Source organism: Ambystoma mexicanum, chromosome 3q, assembly GCF_040938575.1.
Source record: "Ambystoma mexicanum isolate Mex_15411 chromosome 3q, UKY_AmexF1_1, whole genome shotgun sequence".
NCBI classification, from domain to species: Eukaryota; Metazoa; Chordata; class Amphibia; order Caudata; family Ambystomatidae; genus Ambystoma; species Ambystoma mexicanum.
In genome coordinates, this window is record NC_090926.1 from 268,308,188 (window position 1) to 268,329,305 (window position 21,118).

Genomic DNA, 21,118 nt, shown 5'->3' on the forward strand with positions numbered 1-21,118 from the left:
GATGTCTACCATCCCAACATAAAAACAAAAACAATCAAATTCTTAAAGGGTGGAAGATGACCTTTTATTGGGGCTCGTTAAGATAACTTTTTACAAGGGGGGGCGTGGCTACGAGGGCCATGTAGGAGGACGTGATCTGGAGGAGCTCCCGAGATCCTGAAATGATCCGGGCGTAAAAGTGCGCAACGATGGGCCGACGACTGCTGAAAATACACATGTCAGTGTGTGAATGATTGGGCCACGCTTAGTGAACCTTTGGAAGGTGTAGGAAGAACGGCGGCAGAGATCTGTGCGGAAAGGATAAGGAGCGCCGGAGACAAAAGACGACACAAAATGGCCGACCAATGTCCGGAACAAAGGAAGGAGCAGGCCGCACGGTGCTCGAGCGAAAGAGGCGTACTGGGTGCACAGTTGTCATTTGTGCAGAACACAGGTCCTCTGGGTCATGTCGAATAGAACGGTGAGGCCGAAGGCGAAACAGCCCACCCTGGACGACTTCGCTAAGACGTCCCCTGGTCAAGACAATACCAAGAGCAAGGATAAGCCGCCTGCAGGCAGCATGACGACAACGGGCGCTAACCAAGAAGTCCTAGCTGCGATTGCAGACCTAAAGGCGGCCTGGGAATCTAAACTCGAATTAGCCGTCACTGAACTGAAAACGGCACTGGACCTTAAGGTCGGAGAGGTGCAGGAGGATGTTAATCTACTCCGACAGGACGTCAGGGCCTTGGCGGAGCGCACGGAGTCCCTTGAGAAGGAAGTTAGCCCGAATACCGCGGATTGTGCCTCCCATAAGGCCGAATTGCATGCCCTGATACAGAGAGTGGGCAACTTGGAGAGCAGAGCGGAGGAGGCGGAAGGACGTGCCCGACGAAACAACATCTGCATCGTGGGCCTGCCGGAGGGATTGGAGGGCCACGATCCCACGGAGTTTATTGAGTCCATGCTACTGCAAGAGATACCCGGAGGAGCCCTATCTCAAGGGTTTGCGGTGGAAAGGGCACATAGAGCTCTAACAAGGAGGCCACCGCCAGGAAACCCGCCTAGGCCGGTGATAGCCAAAATTCTTAATTACCGGGACCGGGAGAGGATATTGGAACACTTCCGCAAGGGAGGAACGATTATACGAGGAGCGGCAAACACCACGGCCTACCCGGACTATACCCTGTCTGTGCAGCGTAGCCGCATGAACTTTGGGACGGTAAAGAGGAGACTGAGAGAGGCGGGCCACAAATACATGTTACTGTATCCGGCAAAATTGAAAGTTATACATAAACACAAAACTTTGTTTTTTGAGACCCTGGAGGATGCCATGGGATGGCTCGATGCGCAGGGATGTCCCCAGGAGTGAGAAGTTCGGACGGAGAGAGAGCACGGAAGAGATAAGTAATGCACGAGGAAGGTGCCACAAGATGGCGCGGCACGGACCCGTGGGACTTGAATATAGTCATTTGCACAGCCTTCAGTAGAGAAGGTCAGACTATTGCACTAGATGTTATGAGCACTGTAATTATTATTGAAGTAATGGGAGCCTTACAGAGCGGATCTCTTTACCCCACAATAGTCTTAGCTAAGTGGCCATTAGGGCAACTTCACCCTACTGAGCTCTGTGCATTGTTTGGTGCTTGCAGGGCTAGATGTGGGGGTGCCTGAGTTCCGAGTACGGAGCTGGGCAGCAGTTGGGGGGTGTGGTGTTGGGGAAGGGACGGGTGGAGGGAGGGGACGGAAGTTGGGAATTTGTTGTGTACATAGTTATGGATAGTTTGAGCTGGTACAAGAAGCTACAAGTAAAGATGGAGAGCTGTATCTGTATCACGTGGGCAAGGGGGATTCGCTACATGGAAAGGCTCTGCAACCTTAACTATAAGAAGTATGTTGAGAGGCAACATGCAGGTGGGGATAAAACTGGCCGCTTGTTGGCGTGGTTATATAAGAGCGAAACCCCCAGGCCCCCGATTAGGACAATAACTAGAGAAGACGGGGAGGTGGTTGACACCCAAGAGGGAGTCAACGAGGCAGTCTTAGACTATTATAGGACATTATATGAGGACAGAAGAGGGAACAATCGAGAGGAGATTAGAGAAACTCTAAAAGACATGGAATTACCTAAGATTAGTGCTGAAGAAAGGGAGGAGCTGGACGCACCGATTACCTTAGAGGAATTGGAGGAGGTGGTGAAGCAGCTACCCACCTGTAAGACCCCGGGCGCGGACGGATTCCCTGGCGAGTTTTATAAAACATATAGAGAGGAAGTACTCCCCCCTATGCTAGAGATGCTCAATGAGTCTTTTGAGATGGGCCGGCTGCCGGAATCGCTTAGAGAAGCGTTAATTGTGCCGCTTCCTAAGCCCAACAAGCCGGGGCATAGCTGGCGCTCCTATAGGCCTTTGTCAATGTTGAACCAGAATAGCAAGATATTGACAGCGGTCCTGGCCAATAGGCTGCATAGAGTTATTAGCAAACTGATACACCCGGACCAGACAGGTTATGTCCCCAGCAGAAATATAACCCACAACCATAGGCGACTCCACCGGTTGATTGAGGAGGGAAACAGGAGCGAGGGGGAAATGGCGGTGGTGTCCCCAGATGCAGTCAAAGCTTTTGACTCAGTGAGGTAGCCATGGTTGCTGGAGGCCCTGGAAGAATACAGGATGGGGCCGGGCTATGTTAGGTGGGCAAAATTACTATACAGTGAACCACAGGCCAGGGTGCGCACAGGATCGGTGATATCTGAGAGATGGCAACTCAGTAGGGGCACCAGACAACGGTGCCCCTGGTCCCCGATGTTATACATTCTAGCCCTGGAGCCCCTGGCAGTGTACCTCAGACAACAATATGACATGGTTGGTATTGAGGTAGGGGGAGAGAAACATCTAATATCCTTGTATGCTGATGATTTACTACTATACTTGAAATATCCGGAGGAAAATCTTCAATATATTCTAGAGGTTATGGAAAGGTATGCAGAACTGTCCGGCATAGCGGTGAACCCCCAAAAATCGAGCATGTTCCCATTGGGGAGCTACAGAGGAGCCCCTCTGGAGCGGTTGCCGGTGTTGTCCGTACCATGGGCGGTTGATTCCTTCCGCTACCTTGGAATAGATGTGTACCATACGGTGGAGGAGGAGCACTTGCATAATACCAAGGTGGCTGTGGGAAAAATCCGAACAAGTATGAAGTTTTGGGAGAAGTTGCCGCTGGCGATGGTGGGACGGGGGGCGATGCTCAAAATGGTGGTCCTGCCCAGGCTGTAACATTTCTTCAGTAATATACCATACTTGATACCCAAAAAGTTTTTTGTCAAACTGAATAACATGTGCAGAGACTTCCTATGGCATGGCACTCGCAATAGAGTGGCGCTATGGAAGCTGCAGAACTTCCATGATAGAGGGGGCATTAAGCTGCCAAATTTTGAGGCCTATTATGTAGCTGGTCAGTTGCAATATGTAACTAAATGGCTTTCTAATGAGGTAACTCCTGAATTTAGGCTGTTTGGACAGGACTGCACTCCGTTTTACTTAAAGGAGATTATCTGGGTGCCTAAACTTGAAATGAAAGAACGCCCGGGTATGCTGTTGCTTGGGTGGAAGATGTGGCGTAGAGTATGCCGACTGATGGAGAACCCGTACCCGTGTTCCCCACAGGTACCGCTAGTCGCCTTGGCTGGGGCAGACAACCAACTCAGAATGATAATCAGGACCTATTGGGAATCGGTCGGGCTGGTCACATTGGGAGACGTATGGCAAGAGGGGATCTTTAAGAATTTCGAAGAACTGGGAGAAGGGGCAGGCTTGCACAGAGGCCAATATGTCACGTATCTTAGGCTAGTGCAGATTATTCGTAAAACCTGGCCAGAGACTGTACTGGCGGAGGAGCCAGACGTCATAATGGGAACAATATATGACATATCAGAAGGAGGACACGAGATCTCTAGATTGTATGAGATGGTGATGACCCGGGTGGGGAAGGATTTGACTCATTTGAGGCTGGACTGGGAAGCGGAGGTGGGGGCACAGATGACCGATGGGATGTGGGAGCGTGCTATGGGATACCACAAGAAGGTGTCCAGGAACGCCAGATTGCACCAGATACAGTTATACATAACGCATAGAGCCTATATGACCCCGAAGAGAATATCTAAGTTTGTAAACGCAGGAAGGCAAGCATGCCCAAAATGCGATGAAGAAGACGCTGACATGACACACATGTTCTGGTCTTGCCCAGTGATTGAAGGTTTTTGAGGGGAGGTGGCACAAAAACTAGCAGATAAAGGGGTCACGATCAACATAGATACAGCCTGGGCCTGCCTGTTGGGAGGGTTTCCCAGACCATGGAATACTAAACATGTTGGGAAATTGAGGGACCTGGCGTATGTGCTTGCAAAAAGAAGGATTGCCATGGGCTGGAAGCAGTGCCACAGGCCACGGGTTGAGGTATGGTGGCGGGATTTGCAAAAATGGGCGGAGGCTGAAACGGTAGTATGGCAGGAGGCATGTAGCAAGTGTGGGGAAGAAGAAGTGGGTAACCTGATGGCATGGAGAGTGTTAATAACAGGACTGTTTGACACAATAATGGATTCTGCAGCTTCGGAAGGAAGCGATACCCGGCCACACGCAGCAGATACAGAACGAGAAACGCAAACAAGCTCTTGAGGGGGGAGGGATTTGGGGAGCAGTAATGTGCATTAATTGATGTTCACAAGTCTGTTGTAAATAATGCTGCAAGTTTGGTTTGTATTGTTTATTTGTTTTCAAAATAATAAAAACTTTTTAAAAAAACCTTTTTACAAATTACTAGTCGCGTGCTGCTTGAATAACAGCGGCCCTTGCACATTGTGCAGTGTGTAGACGAGTTTCATTTCAAGGAACTTGGAGAACTGCGGGTATTAGGGGAAGCATCTCCAGTGTACCCCAAGCATAGTGTGCTTTGCCCTCCACCCTCACCCCCCAGCCATGCAGCCCTGCGCTATCTCACATTCTCCATTATGGTAAAGAATATTGTCCCGAGCTTGGGAGAGACATGGACTATGCAGAAGGAGCTGCCTCCCCAGGGTGTGTTTAGCTGCTAGTTTATCAAATTCAGAAATGGGTGCATCAAGAGCCCCACGCTCTGAAACATCTTTTGCGCACTGGGTGGTCACACGACAGAAAGTGTGAGCAGGTGATTCCCCAACACTTGAACCAATCTTTAGAGACCTGGCTTTGATTAATGTGGCGTTAGCTAGTCATGGCCATTTCCCAGCGTTTGTGTTAAAGGAGATCGGAAGCTACGCTGTGCAGGGTATTTTAAAGGCCATGAATTGATGCTACAGCATGTCGCCCCCAATGGAACAAAGAAAGTGAAGCATGCATCCTGCAAGTATGGGTATTTGTATTATATGGAAGACGGGCCAACCGTCCACGAAGACGATTTCTACTGTAGTTGCTGAGTTGCTTTCCCAAGCCAGCTGCTGAGCAGACTTCGCTCAGCTTTTGGTCCACCGCCTGCATCCATCCTTCACACCATCATTCACAAGGCGCATTCGTGTAGGTGTTTGTTTATCTCGTTAGACTAGCGTGATTGCTATTCCAAACAAAAGAAGCACAACGACAAAGAAGAGTATAAGATAAGTCTGAGCGAACAGTGAAATGTATGAAACTCTTGCACTAAAATAAAGTCAGCAGTGCATGCCCAGGAAAGAGGGAACGACGAACAATATGCTCGGGAGCAGGAACTAGGGGGGGGGCGTATTAACCCCCAAACCGGCCCAAGCGTGGTACCGGCCACAGGGCCTCGCCCTCAAATGATTTTGGCCCGGCCCACGGACCGATCAATCCAACCCTGTCGGAACGTGCAACTGTCATATCTGCTGACGGTGACACTATGCCCAGGTCTTCCGAGAACCAGCCTTTTGATCTCCTGAGGAGAGTCCACCACCAGTGCTCGCTTCCTTTTTCATGACTTCTTGAGCCTTGACAAAAGTGTTTAGCTTTCTGGCCTCCAGAGGCTGTTCTTGGATGGCCCAGTAATCTCTGCAATACCATTTTAAAATAAATAAAACGCCTATGCAGCAATAGGCCTCACCTGCGAGGACGGGAGCAGGAGGAAAGAATTGTGCTTGCCAATCAGTGAGGGCAGGATGCAGCAACTGTTTGTATTTGCTGATTCTGCTGCTGCTTGGCAGTGTGTTTGTGATGGGAACAACTTCAGGATTTAGTGACCCACTCACTCCTCTTTTCTGTAATGGCCGGGTGCGACAACACCAGCCAGGCCCATTCGATCCACACTTCAGTGTCAGTGCGCGCCCATAGCCTGGAGGAGGGCACACTGTACGTGCGCCCATGGGCATGGCTGGCGCCAGCAGCGCCGGCGCAACCCGGGGCTGGGGGAAGGTAATAAAGCAACAAATGTTGCTAATTTATTTGCCAATTGCCCTGCCTGAGGGCCGAGGCCAGGCCCGTTTCTTGGCCCGGATGAGGCGGGCAACTGCCCGGGTCACAATAGCCCCTAAGGGCGCAATTGCCCCAACCATGGAGCCTCTAGAGGGGATGAAGTTCCGCAGGTCAGGTGCTGGTGCTGCCCTTTCCGACTGTAATGTCACATAGTACAAAAGTACTACGTGACATTACAGAAGTCAGAGGCTCCCTCTGACCACCTTTGCGCCACTTGGGGTGGGGGGCATAAGCACACCAATAAAAACACTTTAGGTCCCCCTGCAGCTAAGACCAGCCCCTACCATCACAATGCCGGCAGAAAACTGCTAATAGTGGCCCGTTAGTCACTAGATGGTTTCGTGCTGGCATTGAGATGGGAGGGGAGGTGCAGTGGGGAGTGGGCGTGCCTTGCAGGGATGCACCGTGGGCCCCGCCACGGTACAAACGGAGACCCATTTGGGCCCATGGTGCGTCCCTGCAAGCCCAGAAAATGGCCAAAATAATAGTTTAAAGCAGTGCTATTTCTTTCATGCCGCTTCTTTTCCAAACTATATATCAATTACACTTTAAACCACTTCCATGGCACTGGTGAGGAGTTACTTCACTATGCAGATAATAGTTTTGACCAGTGTTGCTGAGTAAATATTCTTTAAGCTACGAACCGGTTTATTTATTTATTTATGCAATGTTTGTCGGATACATGGAGATGGGTAATTTATTTATTTATGCAGTGTTTGTCGGATACCTGTATCCTACACACATTGCATAAATAAATAAATATGCAGGTACCCGACAAACATTGCATGAATAAATAAATAATCCTGGTCCATGTATCCTTACAACAGTCAAGACTTTACTGTATCAAAGCATAACCCTTGATTCCCATTCAAAGAATGTTCAAGTGATTTTTTATTGGGTTCAGGTGTCTCCTTGTCATTGCCCTTTTGACTTAGGTTGCCTCCAAACCCCCTTAAGCATCTTGTGTTCTTTGTTCATAGTCTCCTGGTTGGTGTGCCCAGTCCTCATTATCTGCAGCCTAAGTGGGACTGGGACATAACATTGTCTTGGGCACCAGTGAAATAGTGGCCCACCGTTGCAAATGGCAATTCATTCAGTGACAGACTGTTTGAGTTTGGGTAGGAGATCCTTAACGGTGTCATTTGGGAATGGCGCGCAGGGTGCAGTTGGAGTGGTGCTCGGGGTGCGGTGGAAGTGGCGCATGGGATCCGGTGCGGGGGCAGGCGCCTTCCTAGTGTTTCGCCCTGGGCACCAAATGGACTAGAAACTGCCCTGGCCGAGGCCACAGCCTACAGCAGTGCCAGTGGTAGAATACACGTGTAACACGTTAGTTTCCTAACATTATAAAAATGAACAGGCACATTAATTTTTATAATGTTAGGAAACGAACGTGTTACACGTGTAATCTAGCACTGTGGACTGCTGGTGCAGCGCCCCCTAGAGGCTGACTGACGTCAGGCAGCCGCCTGGGCTGCCTGACGGAAAGACCGGCCCTGGGTGAAGGGACACTATCTCTAACACCCCCACTTGTACAATATGGGTGTCTGGTCCCTGCTTTCCTTCCTGATCGTACACCCCATATTCCACCTATACATCCTGCCTACCCCCAGTGGTTCGGAAGCCTTTGGGCTAGGCAGGCCTTGCGAGCCGCGGAATACGCACATTGAACAATGCTGTTAAGAAGGAGCGCCCATTGCTGTCTTCAACCATGGCTGCCCTCCTGCGGGGCAGCAGGGGAGCGTGGTGCCCCTTCTCACTGTCCCAGCTCTAGGAATGCACTGCAGGTGTTCACATATGGGTTCCCCTTCCCTGGGGATCCGTAAATCCCCATTGCTTTCTTGGCGGGGGGGGCTAAGGGGCCTGTAGCCCCTGGTCTTTTGGTGGTAGCCCCGGATAGAATCTCAGGAGCTACAGCCAAAAGACTAGCTAGCCCCCAGTCCCAACAGTTCCGACATCAGTGTAGCCCCGGGTCTTTTCCAGACCTAGCAACACCCTGCCAGGATGCTCTCAGGCCTCCTACAGTTCTGCATCTCCGATGCCCCCCCCTAGCCAGCTTTGCTTACTGTGTGGGGGCACCACGTCTGCTCGCATGAGTGTGCAGACTCATGCGCTCTGAGGTACGGTCACGTTCTGTCCCCCTCGCCCCCCAAACTGGGATGCAGCCTTTACAAAAATAAAATCAACAGTACAATTCATAAACAACAAAATGCAAAACATAAATTAACAGGCAAGGAAGTGAGTTTCAAACAGTGAGCGGAAAGAAGGAAAAGAGGAGAGGAATCAACGAGGGAGGGGAACCACGTTCCAGTGCTAGGGGGCCAAGAGAGAGAAAAAGCAGAAATGGAAATTAGCGCAAGGGGACGAGAAACAGTAAGAAGAAAGAGAGGGAAGAGGATGGGACATAGAAAGAATAAGAGAAGAAAGATAGGGAGGGCCAAGGTCATGGAGACATTTAAAGACCAAGCACAGAAAGTTAAATAACAAACATGACCCAAAGGAAGGAAGAGCAGGGGCAATAGAGTTGTGAGAGGATAGAGAAAAGAGGAGACCTATGGCTGAGTTATAGATGGAATGGAGGGGAGAGAGATGAGAAACAGGAAGGCCGAGGAGAAGAGAGGAGCAGTAGAACAGGCGAGAGAAAATAAGAGAGGAGACAAGAATGGTGGCGGCAGTCAAGAAATGAAAAGGTCTAGCCTTTCAGATGTTAAAAAGCTGAAACCGACAGGAGTGGGAAAGAGCAGACATATGACAGGAGAAAGAGAAAGAAGAGTCAATAACAACACCAAGATTCCGATAGAGGGAGAAATGGGGAGAGAAGAAAGTGGAAAAGAGATAAAAGAGGGAGGAAGAAGAGGGGGCACAGTGATGCCAGGGAAGATGAAACATTAGTCTTGGAGGGATTGAGATGAAGGAAGTGGGCCGGTATCCAAGGCAGAAGAGCGAAAAGGCAACAAGTAAGAGTAGAGTGAAGAGACGCAGAAAAAGTGGGGAAAGAAAGAGCGCATATCGTCAGCATAAAGATGATGAGAAAGACCGAAGGAGGAGATGAGAGGGGCAAGAGAAGTGGTGCAAAGAGAGAAGAGCAGGGGACCCAGGACTGAACCCTGAGGTACCCCATACTGAAGATTATGGGTAGGGGACTTTAGGCCAGTTTAGGATACCGAGTAGGTGTGATTAGAGAGATACAAGTGAAATCAATTTAAAACAGAGCCACGGAGACCAAGAGAGGAAAGAGATTGAAGACGCAGAGAGTGATCAACGGTGTCAAAAGTGGCAGACAGATCTAGTAGATACAGGTGAGATGATTGCTTGGAGTGGCAAGCAGATAGAAGGGCATCACAAACAGAGAGAAGGGTCATTTCAGTGGAGAGAAGAGGGTGAAAACCAGATTAATGGGTAGGAAGGAGGGAGGCAATGTTAACATGAGCAGAAACCTGAGAATAGAGGATACGCTTGAGAGGTTTGGAGAGAAAAGGTGAGAGCGAAATAGGTCAGTAGTTAGAAGCAAGAGAAGAGTCCACAGATGGTTTTTAAAGTAGAGGCATGTTTAAATGAGGAAGGAAAGGTAGAAGACTGAAGGAAAAGTTTAAAAAGTAGAGCCAGATACGAAGAAATGCAGGGATAGACTTTGGGAATAAGCGAGGAAGGAAGCAGGTCAGAGGGAGAGGCTGTAGGGTGGGCTTTGGAAAGAAAGCCACAGATGTCAGTTGCAGTGAGGGGGTAAAAGGAAGACAGAAGACAGACAAGGGGGCAGTTAGGAACAGGAAAGGGATGGGGGAAAAAGAAGACGAGACAATAGATGAACGAAGAAGGATGCCTAAGAGTCGAGGTTGGAGGACAAGAGAGATGAGGAGGTAGAAGGATCAGGGGTAGAAGGAGAAATAATACGATTAAGAACCTGGAATAAGTGGCGGGGACAGGAGGAGAGAGAGAGTCAAGAAGATTGTTGTAGAAGGGCAGCTGTTTTTCAAAGAATGCTGGAGCAAATGCTTAAGAGCATCAAAGGTGTTGTGGTTTTCCAGGGCAAAGTACTAGTGTATGGTGTCATGGCATTTTTTGAAACCCGACTTCGGAGTAGAAGACGCAGATGATGAAGCAATTTTCAAAGATCACTCGAATAGTTCTCAAAGGTTTCTTTCACAAAGGAACAAAGCGTACCGTATCCGAAGCGTTAGCGCAGAAAAACATTACTGAAGCCAATGGACGCTGCACGCACTATATATACCTTCGGTGATGTCGACATCAAGATGGAGGCCTCCGAGGGACTTCGAGACAACAGGTATCGACACGCAGCGCCCTCTGCTGAAAAAATAATTCTGAACCAACTAAGTTGGATATTGGAAATATCATAAGATAAGGAATACGTGGGAGGAACAAGCAGTCAAAAGAACGTTACGAGCAGTAAGTAACTTGTTCTTCTATAGAAATGAAACAAATATGTTATAAGAGAAAATAGTATGGTTGTGGAAAAGGCAGAGGTATGAACTACTGCAAAAATTACAGTGGCGCCCCTTCACATGGCAGAGGCCAGCTACAGTGCCAAACACCAAGCTTGCCAGAGCTAAGTGACCCATGGATAACCACGCTGACATGGGACAACAGCCTGCTAAGTGTAGTGTAAGATGGCCTGGCTTTCCCACACCAACCAAGGCGTCAAGCTGGCTGAAGGACTTTGTTTGTAAATACTATCACTTATAAAGGGAGGGGCATGGGTTGTGATGTAACCTGGAACCCCCACAGGAGTTACATGCCACCTGAAGGTGAAGACTGTAGTCTTTGGCTTACCTCTGTGGATGGTAATACAGGGGAAGCTTCTCGCCTATGTCCTGCGCACTCTTGGTCAGGCCTCTGTAGCTTCCCGTGGAGCCCAGTCAGCTATGGAGTGGGTGTTTAGGACACTGTGGAAGAGTATTTCCTCTACAGAATGCACCATTGCTAGACTTCCAATGAGATTTGATCTTTCCAGGGCTGGGGTCAGATCACCATCCCGAATCCATTTCCTTTTAAACCACGCCCGGCGAGGTCATCCATACAGAAGATGGATTTCTTTCAAGATCTTTTCAGCCAAGGACGTTTCCTCCTTCTTGTACAGGATGTAGGGTAGGCTGTCGTGATTTACCTTGAGCACAGATCATCTTTCCATCTACAGACTCTCTCTGCTTTTTTTGGCCCGTAGTCTCAGGGGAAGACGCCTTCCAATGCCACCATCAGTCACTGTATTAGGATGGCACTTTCCCTGGCCTGTGAATCTGTGCAGGTACCCCTTCCTCCACTCATCCAGTAGGCCCACGAGTAGATGTTGGGCGCTCGGGGGCATCCTTTCGTACGGCAGGACTCCTCTCTGCAGACTGGCATATGCTGTGGATTCTGTTCAATGTTCCACTAGGTTTATTTGGTTATAGGTCAAAGTATTGAATCAAAAGGATCGAATGACAAAATGCTCGAGTCAAAAGGACCGAAAACAAAAGGTTCGAAAACATTTTTTTAACATTTTTTTTTTTGGGGGGGTCCTCCCCCAACCCCAGTTTTTGTGGTAAAAACCACTTTTTTTACCTAAACGGAAACCCCCAAAAAAATATATGATAAAAAAAAAGCGTGAACCTTTGGTTTTCGATCCTATTGACTCTCACCTTTCGCATTTGAACCTTTTGTATTCGATCCTTTGACTGGACACCGGTTTATTTCATAGCAGTTTGCCTCACATGGTGATTGTATGTTCATGTATGGCACCCTCTGTGCTCTGCGTATACTCATGATTAAGGACTGGGATTAGGAAGAGAGACAATGTGGTAATGCCCTGATTACTTACTGGTAATCTTAATTACACTGAGTTCTACTGTTCCACATTACAGGACTATGTTCCCACCCCGCGGACCCTCACTGTTATGTTATGTTGCCATAATGTATAAAGCACAGCGTAGACCCGAAGGCATCTTGGCGCTAGCTTAAACGGAAGATAGAAAAAGGAAGAAAACTAGAACAAGTATGTTTTGAGTGGGTGGACGGGTGATATCTAAATACTGCTTCCTGTGCCACTCCTCAGACTTTAAAAAAAAAAATGTTCTTTATTGCAATTTCTTAAAATACAAACATGAACTCACTTAATCCCATCATACTGAATTGCTTCACCGTTTTCTCACATTTCCCCCTCCTCCTAACCCCGGCCTCCCGCGAAGAAACTCCTCGACCTTCCCTCGGCAACAGGGGTATTCGACATTTCAAACTCATAGCGCATGTGTTATTCTCAAGCTCCTCAATCAGCGGGGCCCATTACCGTTTCACGGTTTATCCTAAAACCATGTTGGGCTGGAATAGGCTTCAGACAGGCCTTCCGCCTTCACATTTTGTGTAGAGGATGTTTCGGAATTGGTGTGTTAAGGTTGGTTCTGAACATTATCAGTATTTCGCCAAAAATGCCCTCCATTCTAACTCTCTGGGTGGGTGCATATCATGCAGAGCTGCCGTAATGTTTTCCATCTCGTAGATTTCATTGCCTTTAACGACCCATGTTTCCCCCAGTAAGGGAGGCTCTTTTCCACCCAATGACACTACACGCCCTGGCCGCAAGAAGGGTGAAATGTACCAAATGGGGAAGGCGCCTCCACCTTCCTTCCACTACTTCTATGCCGAACAATACCAGTAGCAGACCTAGCGCTCTGTCTCGTCCCTCTGTTTCCTTGATCCATCCCAGCACCACCTTCCAGAAACCTTGTATCTCGGGGCATGTCAACTGCTTCAGACCATGTTTAAGAGATTAAGGCACCCATCTCAAGATAGACACCTGTCATGCTTCAGGGCTGTAACGAGGAAGAGTGGGGTTCGGTGTTATCACGGTTACAGGACTACATCCATCACGCGTGCCCTCCTTGCTATTTTAGCAAGGGCGGCTGGAACCTGACTGTGGCCCTAGAAACATTTCTAGTTTTTGATTTCCGACTAAGCGTTCATGAAATATTAACGTTGGCTAATATGAACACCATTTTGCTTTTCAGTCATGGGCCTCAATATGAGTGTGGCCGTCCGGAAATAAGGGTCCGGATTGCCACACTCCGACTCTGCATGCAGGGGCCATTATGCCCAGCAGGTCTGACCTGCTGGCTGCAACGGCCCCTGACGGCAGAGTTTACAAGGAAGCACCAGCACCATTAACAATGGTGTCGGTGCTTCCATGAATCCATTCCCGTGAAGTCCTGTGGTACTGGGGACTTCCCGATTCCGCCCCCTGATATCCCGGGCTGGAGGGACTTGTAATGTCCCGGTGGCACCGGGAGTTCAGGCGGTGGATTCAGTGTTACGAGGACGGCGGCAACCCGCCGGTAGCCAGTTGACAGGGATTGAGCTGTTGGAAATACAGTGATATTGAGAGGCATCTGGATAACCATTATTTTAAATGTTTTTAAAAGTTGAGTAATGAGTCATGAGGCACAAAGCTGGAAATGTAGCTCAACAGGCTGAGTTACTGTTATTCAGATCTGTGTGTAACCTGCTTGCCACTTCACCAGTCTGAAGCCTGGCGGAGCCAGGGCAGCCATTTTTCTTGCTGATCCAATGAGTCCTACTTGTTTTTGCAATCAATTTTCTATTGGGATTTCTCGAGTATTGTCAGATTGATTCATGACAGGCGTTGGCCATTTGCAAGCCAGATTTATTGACGAGAATTCAGATTTAGCCCTTGTAAGAAGATGCAGGACGCATTGCACATTTGGCTGTAAATCTGAAGATGGGATGGCAGAAGATGTAGACTCTGCTGTCTGAATTGTAAAATGTGGAACCACACTGAAGCTTGGGCATGGACCAGGAGCCAACCTTACCTTCAGATTAGTGTGAAAATGCTGAAGAAACTGGTTTCTAAATGATCATTCTTCTCAGAAATTGAGAAACGAAAAGTAATCTAGGTTTTATTTGGTTTTCTTACAGTTAACCTTTGTTTTTCCAATGTGTTGAATCAAACTACGATCTTGGAACTCTTTTTGATGTGCCCCTTTCATTGTTATTTTTTGGATATATCTCCCTTAATTTTCGCTCCATTCCTTCTCTTTCTACCTGCTTGCCACTCCCTTAATCCTCACCACCTTCCTCTTATTGCCCTCCCTCGCCAGGAACCAGAATGCATGCAGCCTTCGGGATCTGTGCTGGAATGTTCCATTTGGCAGCTAACTCCTGGTTCTCTCCCCCCTTTTTATTTTTGCAATAGTGTCGACTCCACTGGGTCCTTTAATCGAGTCTGCGTGACCTGCAGCATCTTCCCCGACTGCGCTTTTGTGGATGTGGAGTTCAGCCCAGAACGCGGACACTTTCTACTGTACTGTAAAGGTGACTTCATGCATGCAGGGTCTCAGGGGTCGAGGGCATGCATAGGCCCTCCAAGTGTACGGCACTCCATGTGAGTACTAGCATGAAACGCATTGTGTAGATCACATTATCGAATGAATCCGAATCAGCCAGTTGTGGGCAGCCTTCTATCGTAGGTCGCCATTTTTGATTCAGGCCTTCCTTTTTACTATGAGAAATTCTTTACTTGACACATCTTGCTGTGCACGGACAGAACCCGGAAGTGCACTATTCAGAGATCACGTCACCGAAACAGTAGTCGACTCTCAGAGACACCATGAATCCACTGGCATCATGCCAAGCGGTATTTCTATTGTTATTATTATTATTTTTTCATTTCCTATATAGCACATCATTCTCAGAGGCCTCAGTGTGCACAAGGAAACAAAACAAGAGACGAACAAACATGAACGCTCTCTGCATCTTGTATGATTGTCATTTTTATTTTCTCCATCCTGAATGTAAACCTAGCAGTTCAGGCTGGACTGCCCTTTTTGGGGTGGGACCAACCCTGATTTGCAAACCTTCAAGCCATCACCACTTTTGTGTTGCATAAGTCAACCCGAGTGGGACGGGTATGCCCAGATGGGTCCCGAGCCTGCTGGCCCTAGAGACCCAAGCTACTCCTCACTGGTGAGGCCGAATGAGGCCAGAACATGTCTTGGGATGCTTGTGGTCTTGTGCGGAGGGGATGTGATCTAGCAGTTCAGGCTGGACTGCCCCTTTTGGGGTGGGACCAAACCTGATCTGCACACGGGAAACCAGGCTGCTGTGGTCACACCTTATTACTGCAACACTTCGCTTGAACGCGGGACGCGGCAATTATATTTGCAGTTGGGATTGATCCCCGTTATTACACTTCCAGTAATGATCAAGAGAAATAAAGTTGTATAAGCCCTGATTTGAGAAAGGCACCTTGCCGAAACACGTGTAATCAATAGGGCAGATCAATTAAACTTCCTTATCACACAACAGCAATTGGACTTAGTCTCCAGCATAATTTATTTCTGGCGCAGTAATAAGGTGTGACCACAGCAGCCTGGTTTCCTAATTAAACAAACGGAGTTGAGGAACTCAAAGTCTCCGTTCTATGGCACACCAATGCGACAGTGCACATTTTTGCATTTAATCAGGTCGTGGGGGTTCTAAGTGATATCAACCCAAAAGTTCCTTCAAAATCTGTCTGATCTGCACATGGTCTTTCCACTTCTGTAATGGTTTGACAGACTGAAGAACGATGATCTTGAGGGTTGCCCAGAGCAATGCCAGAGGTTAGGATTCATTCCAAACCTTCCAGCCATCACCTCTTTTGTGTTGTGTAAGTCTACAAGTAAAAGCATGCAAAGTATTGTGATTCTAAAAAATCATCATATAGGTTTTGTAAATGTACAATAAAGAAGTAAAGACACACAGTGAAAGCAAATGCACACAAAGGTTACCTGCTTGTCGACATTGTTTTGCACAGCATACAGCTTGTTATGCAATCCCATTTCCAATACCCCAACTGTCACACTTCTTAAGGGATATGCCAGAGACAGTAGTCACTTCCAATTACCCATTCACTGCTGTGTCTGCAGCCATCACTCACTAAGAGCGTTCCCTTTTTAAATGCAGTCCTGAAACAGACATTTGGTAGACCACAATGTGAGGCCCTTATCAACCTTTTTCTTTGTGCTTAAATTCAAAACAGAAAAAGACAAACAGGAGTTTAGCTCTTCACACCCAAGCTCGGCTGTTAATTTCTGGGCGCTACGAACAGCCGATACTGGACCCTCAAATCATCAGGCCCCAGAGCGGCCGCTGACTGGCCTCACATTTGATCGCTGCGGGTGCAGTGTAGTATGGTGCCCACCGGGCCGGGGGTTTTGCACTGGCTCCTGGTGAAGAAGAAAACTGCAGTCCTATTGGCTATTTCTGCTGCGGTTGGCCCTTTGTGACGCGCGGCAAACGTTTTCACTGTGAGGCAGAGGCATAAGCAGGGTAGGCCCTGAGCGGGCAAGGCCCACCCAAAATCTGTAAATGCCAACTGGGCAGCGTTGTGTGGGCATTTAAAGATGCTTCAGACCCCATTTGTTAGACAATCCTGGCTACGCCTCTGCTGTGAGGCACAGCAAGACAGCGGCTTTCGGCAGCTGTTTCTTATGTTGCTATTTGTATCAAGTGTGCTCATTTAGAAATATTGTGTAGATTGGGAGAAGGTGGTCACTGTCCCTTTTATTGCTTTATTGTACGCACGCACTGGCCCTAATGTCCTCTCCTCTTCTCCCTCGCTCACAGGGCCGGGCATCCCTCAAGTCTCAGTGCACAAGACACGCGACCCCAGCGGTAAGTCCACCTGCACATGCTTTGAATGGGTAGCACGAATTCTTTGGCAGCAATAGCTGTGTATCTCTACGTATCAATGTACCAGCCGCATTAAGGACAGAAGACCCCTTCGGGATCTTCTGTAAACATTTGAAAACGTGGCTCTTCACTCGAGAACTACTAAATTAACCCTCTATCAGCAACCTACACTTTCCTAACAACTCCCTGAACTTTGTAACTCAGGGTGAAGATTGTTTGGTACTCTGTTTGTATCTGCGTAACCCTGCAATGCCCGTACCTTCTATGATCAGGAATTCTTGCGTTCTTATGCTCTTCTTTACCTGTGACTCCTATGCTCATCTGTGTTCAAGAACAGCGCCTAGATGCCGCTGAGTGAGGAGCGCTATACAAATCTCAAAATAAATAAATAAATGTATTGCAGCCAGGTACTCCTTTTCAGTATAGAAAGTACCCTGTGCCAGGGGTTTTTAAAGAGGGAACTAGACGCTGGTCCATTAAAACCGCACACACACGAACGTGTTCATGAAATGCCGCATCAATTGCACATTTACACGGGTGGGTTTTAAAGATGTCGGCCCGAACCCCTGGCCTGTTGATGCCCTGATTCGTGGAATGGTTTGCGTGCAAAGCGGGGAGTTGCGTGGAATTCTGCCCGCAAAGCCCCGTTTTACACGCAAATAATTCCATAAATTGCGGTATTGCAGGAGCCATGTCCGCAGGCAGACGCGCACATTACGCAAAATCGGTGTAGCGTCTTTACCTCGCTCGGGGCGTGGATGAGCCCTGGGAGCCTGCAGAAAGTTGTCAAGAGCCCCAGGGCTGCCGAGGCACCCGACCCCGCCCCTCCCCTCATCTAGCCCTGCCGTGAACCCCAGCCTGTGTGCAGAGATTCGGCGCAGTTGCTGAGGCGGGCGCTTTGCAGTCCTCCCGGGTGATCCCTGTGCGCATCAGATAGCTGAACATTGCAGCTGTGAAGTTCCAGGTGCAGAGAGCTAAAAGGAACCCACAGAACGGTTCTGTAATTATTGTGACAGCCATGCCCACTGGGACTCCCCGCCAGGACTGCTCAGGGTACATATGTGTCCAAAAAGGAATTGCACCAAATGACACTTTCGCTCATCAGTTAAAGGCTTATTTTTGGCTTACTGCACAAAAACCCAGACTCATTTAAAAGTGGAAAAGGTCGCTTTAATGTGACAGGCCAAAGCTTACAATCAAAACGCTTAACTGGCTCCATGGCCTAACAAGCTAAAGAGATATTTGAACAATCAATTAAATAACTTAAACAATTTCATTCTCATTTTCCCCCCAACAATTAAATAATTAAATAACCAATTTCCTCCCTAATGATCCCTTGGATCCTACCGTCTCCTTGCCCCTTTTCCAGGCGTCCCGCTTTCTCCCAGGGGCCATGCCCCTCCAGACTCAATACCTGTTCCCCCGGGGTGACCTGCTTGTGCAAACAGCGCCACCCCCTCCTTTCCCGTGTCATTCCCCCATTGTGCATCCCTCCCCCCACATCAAAAGGGGCCATGACCCAGGCACCAGAAAAACCCTCCCCAGAGGAGTTCTTTCTGCCCCAAACCACCCCCCCCCCAACTTTTGTACCTCAAACTTTTTACCCAGTCTCCCAGCCAAGAACCCAAGTCCGCCAGGTAGTGATTATTCCCATACACGGACAAGTGTACCCCATCCTCTCTAAAGATAAGAAAACCCTCATATGTTATTTCCTTATGGTCCATGACCCTCACCGCCACTGAGGCACAACATTTTTCCATTTCCCTGTTTATCCCCTTCCTGGCCCGCTCTATTGCTCCCACACTTCTTGCTCCCCTCCACACTCTTCGCGGCAACAACTTAGTCCACACCACCACCGCTTGAGGCCACATATCCCTAATCCACCCTAAGTCCCTCTTCATTTTCTTTAGCAGAGCCACCCCCGTATCTCTCACCAGGTCATTCTCCCCAGCATGCAGCATCACCACCCTTGGAACTCCATAGCGTTCCCTCATCCCTGCCAATATGGGCAGCAGCTGATCCCACCGCAGGCCCCCCAAACCGTGCCATCTCACCACCACTTCCTTGTAACTGCACCCCAACTGCCTTCCAAACACCCTTTTCTCCGCCTCTTTCCCAGCCCACTTCACAATTGAATGGCCAACAATCCAAACTTGCGCCAACTCCCCCTTCTTTTGTGCAGCATCTGAAACAGAAATTACAAAATTACTGACAAGTCAAATTATTACAACAACATCTTGCCCACAAAGTCCTCCACCCCCTTTCTTCAACAATCCCCTTTCCCAAAATCCCTGACGTAACCCTTGTATTTCCCCGACCTCCAACGCCCCAATCTTTTCACTTTGTCTTCCGAAAAACCCAGTCTGGTACCCTCAGATACTGCGCCCATCCTAAAAGAATGAGTCCCGAACTCCTCAGCCTTTTCTCCCACCGTGACTAGCGCCTTCCGCAATACCCCTAGCACCTGTGCCGCTGTAACCGGCGATCCATCCGCATGCTGAAAAACCAAACCTGACTTACCCCCACAGCGCTCCTTCCACACCTTACCTGCCTGAACTGGGAATAAAACCTCGCTCCCTCGACCCAGCAGAACCCAAGAGCCCCTTCCCTTCTGATCCGTCTTGGACCTTTTAATCTTGATGTCTAAACCTTCTTCTGTAATTTGAACATCTTCCCATTGCAGTCCCCCTACACCCCCTCTTCCCCGACCAACTCAGAAACCCTGAAGGCCCCAAAAAATAACCATGTAAAACAAGCCGCAAACAGTTCCCCTTCCCATACCGACCAGCAAACTCCCCCCACCACCTCAATCAACCTCTGCAGCAATTCCGCCGATATCGGCCTCCTCTTATCCTTGTCCCTCTTACTCTCCCTTGCCCATCCTTCCAACATCCTACTCGCCATCTCCCCCCCACTTGGTTGAAAACCCCAAAACCATTTCCCATAAAAGGCAATCCCTGCTCGCTTTCCTGCTATCGTTGCCCCTGACCAGCCCCTGTCCATGCACCTCAGAAGGAAATTTGTGACATCATCCCTCCTCCGCTCTTCCGCATCCCATCTACCCTTCCAACTACAAGCTCCTCCTCTAATAAAATCCTCCCAGGCCCTCCTGTATGACTTCTTAGATGCCGCGGCCAATGAACCCTCCACCAGAGCAAGCGCTCTCAGCTTCCTATCTTCCACAGCTCCTCCGGAATCTGCTGCCTCTCCTGATCTGCATCTGGAGCCAATCCACGGAATCTCTGCCATTGAAAACGAGATAATGCATCAGTGATGCCATTATCCTTCCCTGGCACATGTGTCGCCTCAAACACCACATTCCATTCCATGCAGCGCAGAACAAATTCTCTCATCAGTCTTGCCACCCTCTGATCCCTCGCTGACTGCCTGTTCACCACATGGACCACGCATTCGTTGTCGACATTGAAGTTCACCTTCCTGTTTTGCAACTCCTTCCCCCACAACTCCAATGCTACTAGTAATGGAAAAAATTCAAGAAATGCTATACTCCTCCCTTCCTTCAACCATCTCTCTGGCCACTTTTCCGCACACCATTTCCCCCCCAAAACACTCCAAAACCACCGGCCCCCGCTGCATCCGAGAGTATCTGAACTTCCCATGTCACCGGGTCTCCCTGCAACCACATTGACATTCCAGTGAAACTCTCCAAGAAGCGCAGCCAAATTCTGCAATCCTACCTCACTGCCCCCGATACTCTTATCCGATGATGTGGGCACTTTGCTCCCGCCATGGCCCTTGCCATGTTCCTGCAAAACGTCCGCCCTGGGGCCACCACCTTACATGCAAAATTCAGATGCCAAACCAATCTCTGCATCTCCACCAGCATCATTTTCTTGGCCCCCACCGCTTTCTCCAACAGTACCACCAATTTGCTCACCTTGTCGTGCGGCAAGCGTGAGGTCATGGCCACTGAATCCAGTTCAATTCCTAGAAATGTTAACACCACTGCCGGCCCTTCTGTTTTGTCTTCGGCTAATGGTACACCCAGCTCC

General features: G+C 48.9%; 1 protein-coding gene across 1 annotated transcript in view; it reads left to right on the plus strand.

Moving 5' to 3' along the window:
* Positions 1-21,118, plus strand: part of LOC138582434 (inactive dipeptidyl peptidase 10-like) — a 755,097-nt gene that overhangs the window by 666,257 nt on the left and 67,722 nt on the right. Inside the window, exons 16-17 of the mRNA XM_069653734.1 lie at positions 14,626-14,744; positions 17,040-17,087. Coding sequence (XP_069509835.1) covers positions 14,626-14,744; positions 17,040-17,087 — 167 coding nt within the window. The remainder of the gene's footprint in view (positions 1-14,625; positions 14,745-17,039; positions 17,088-21,118) is intronic.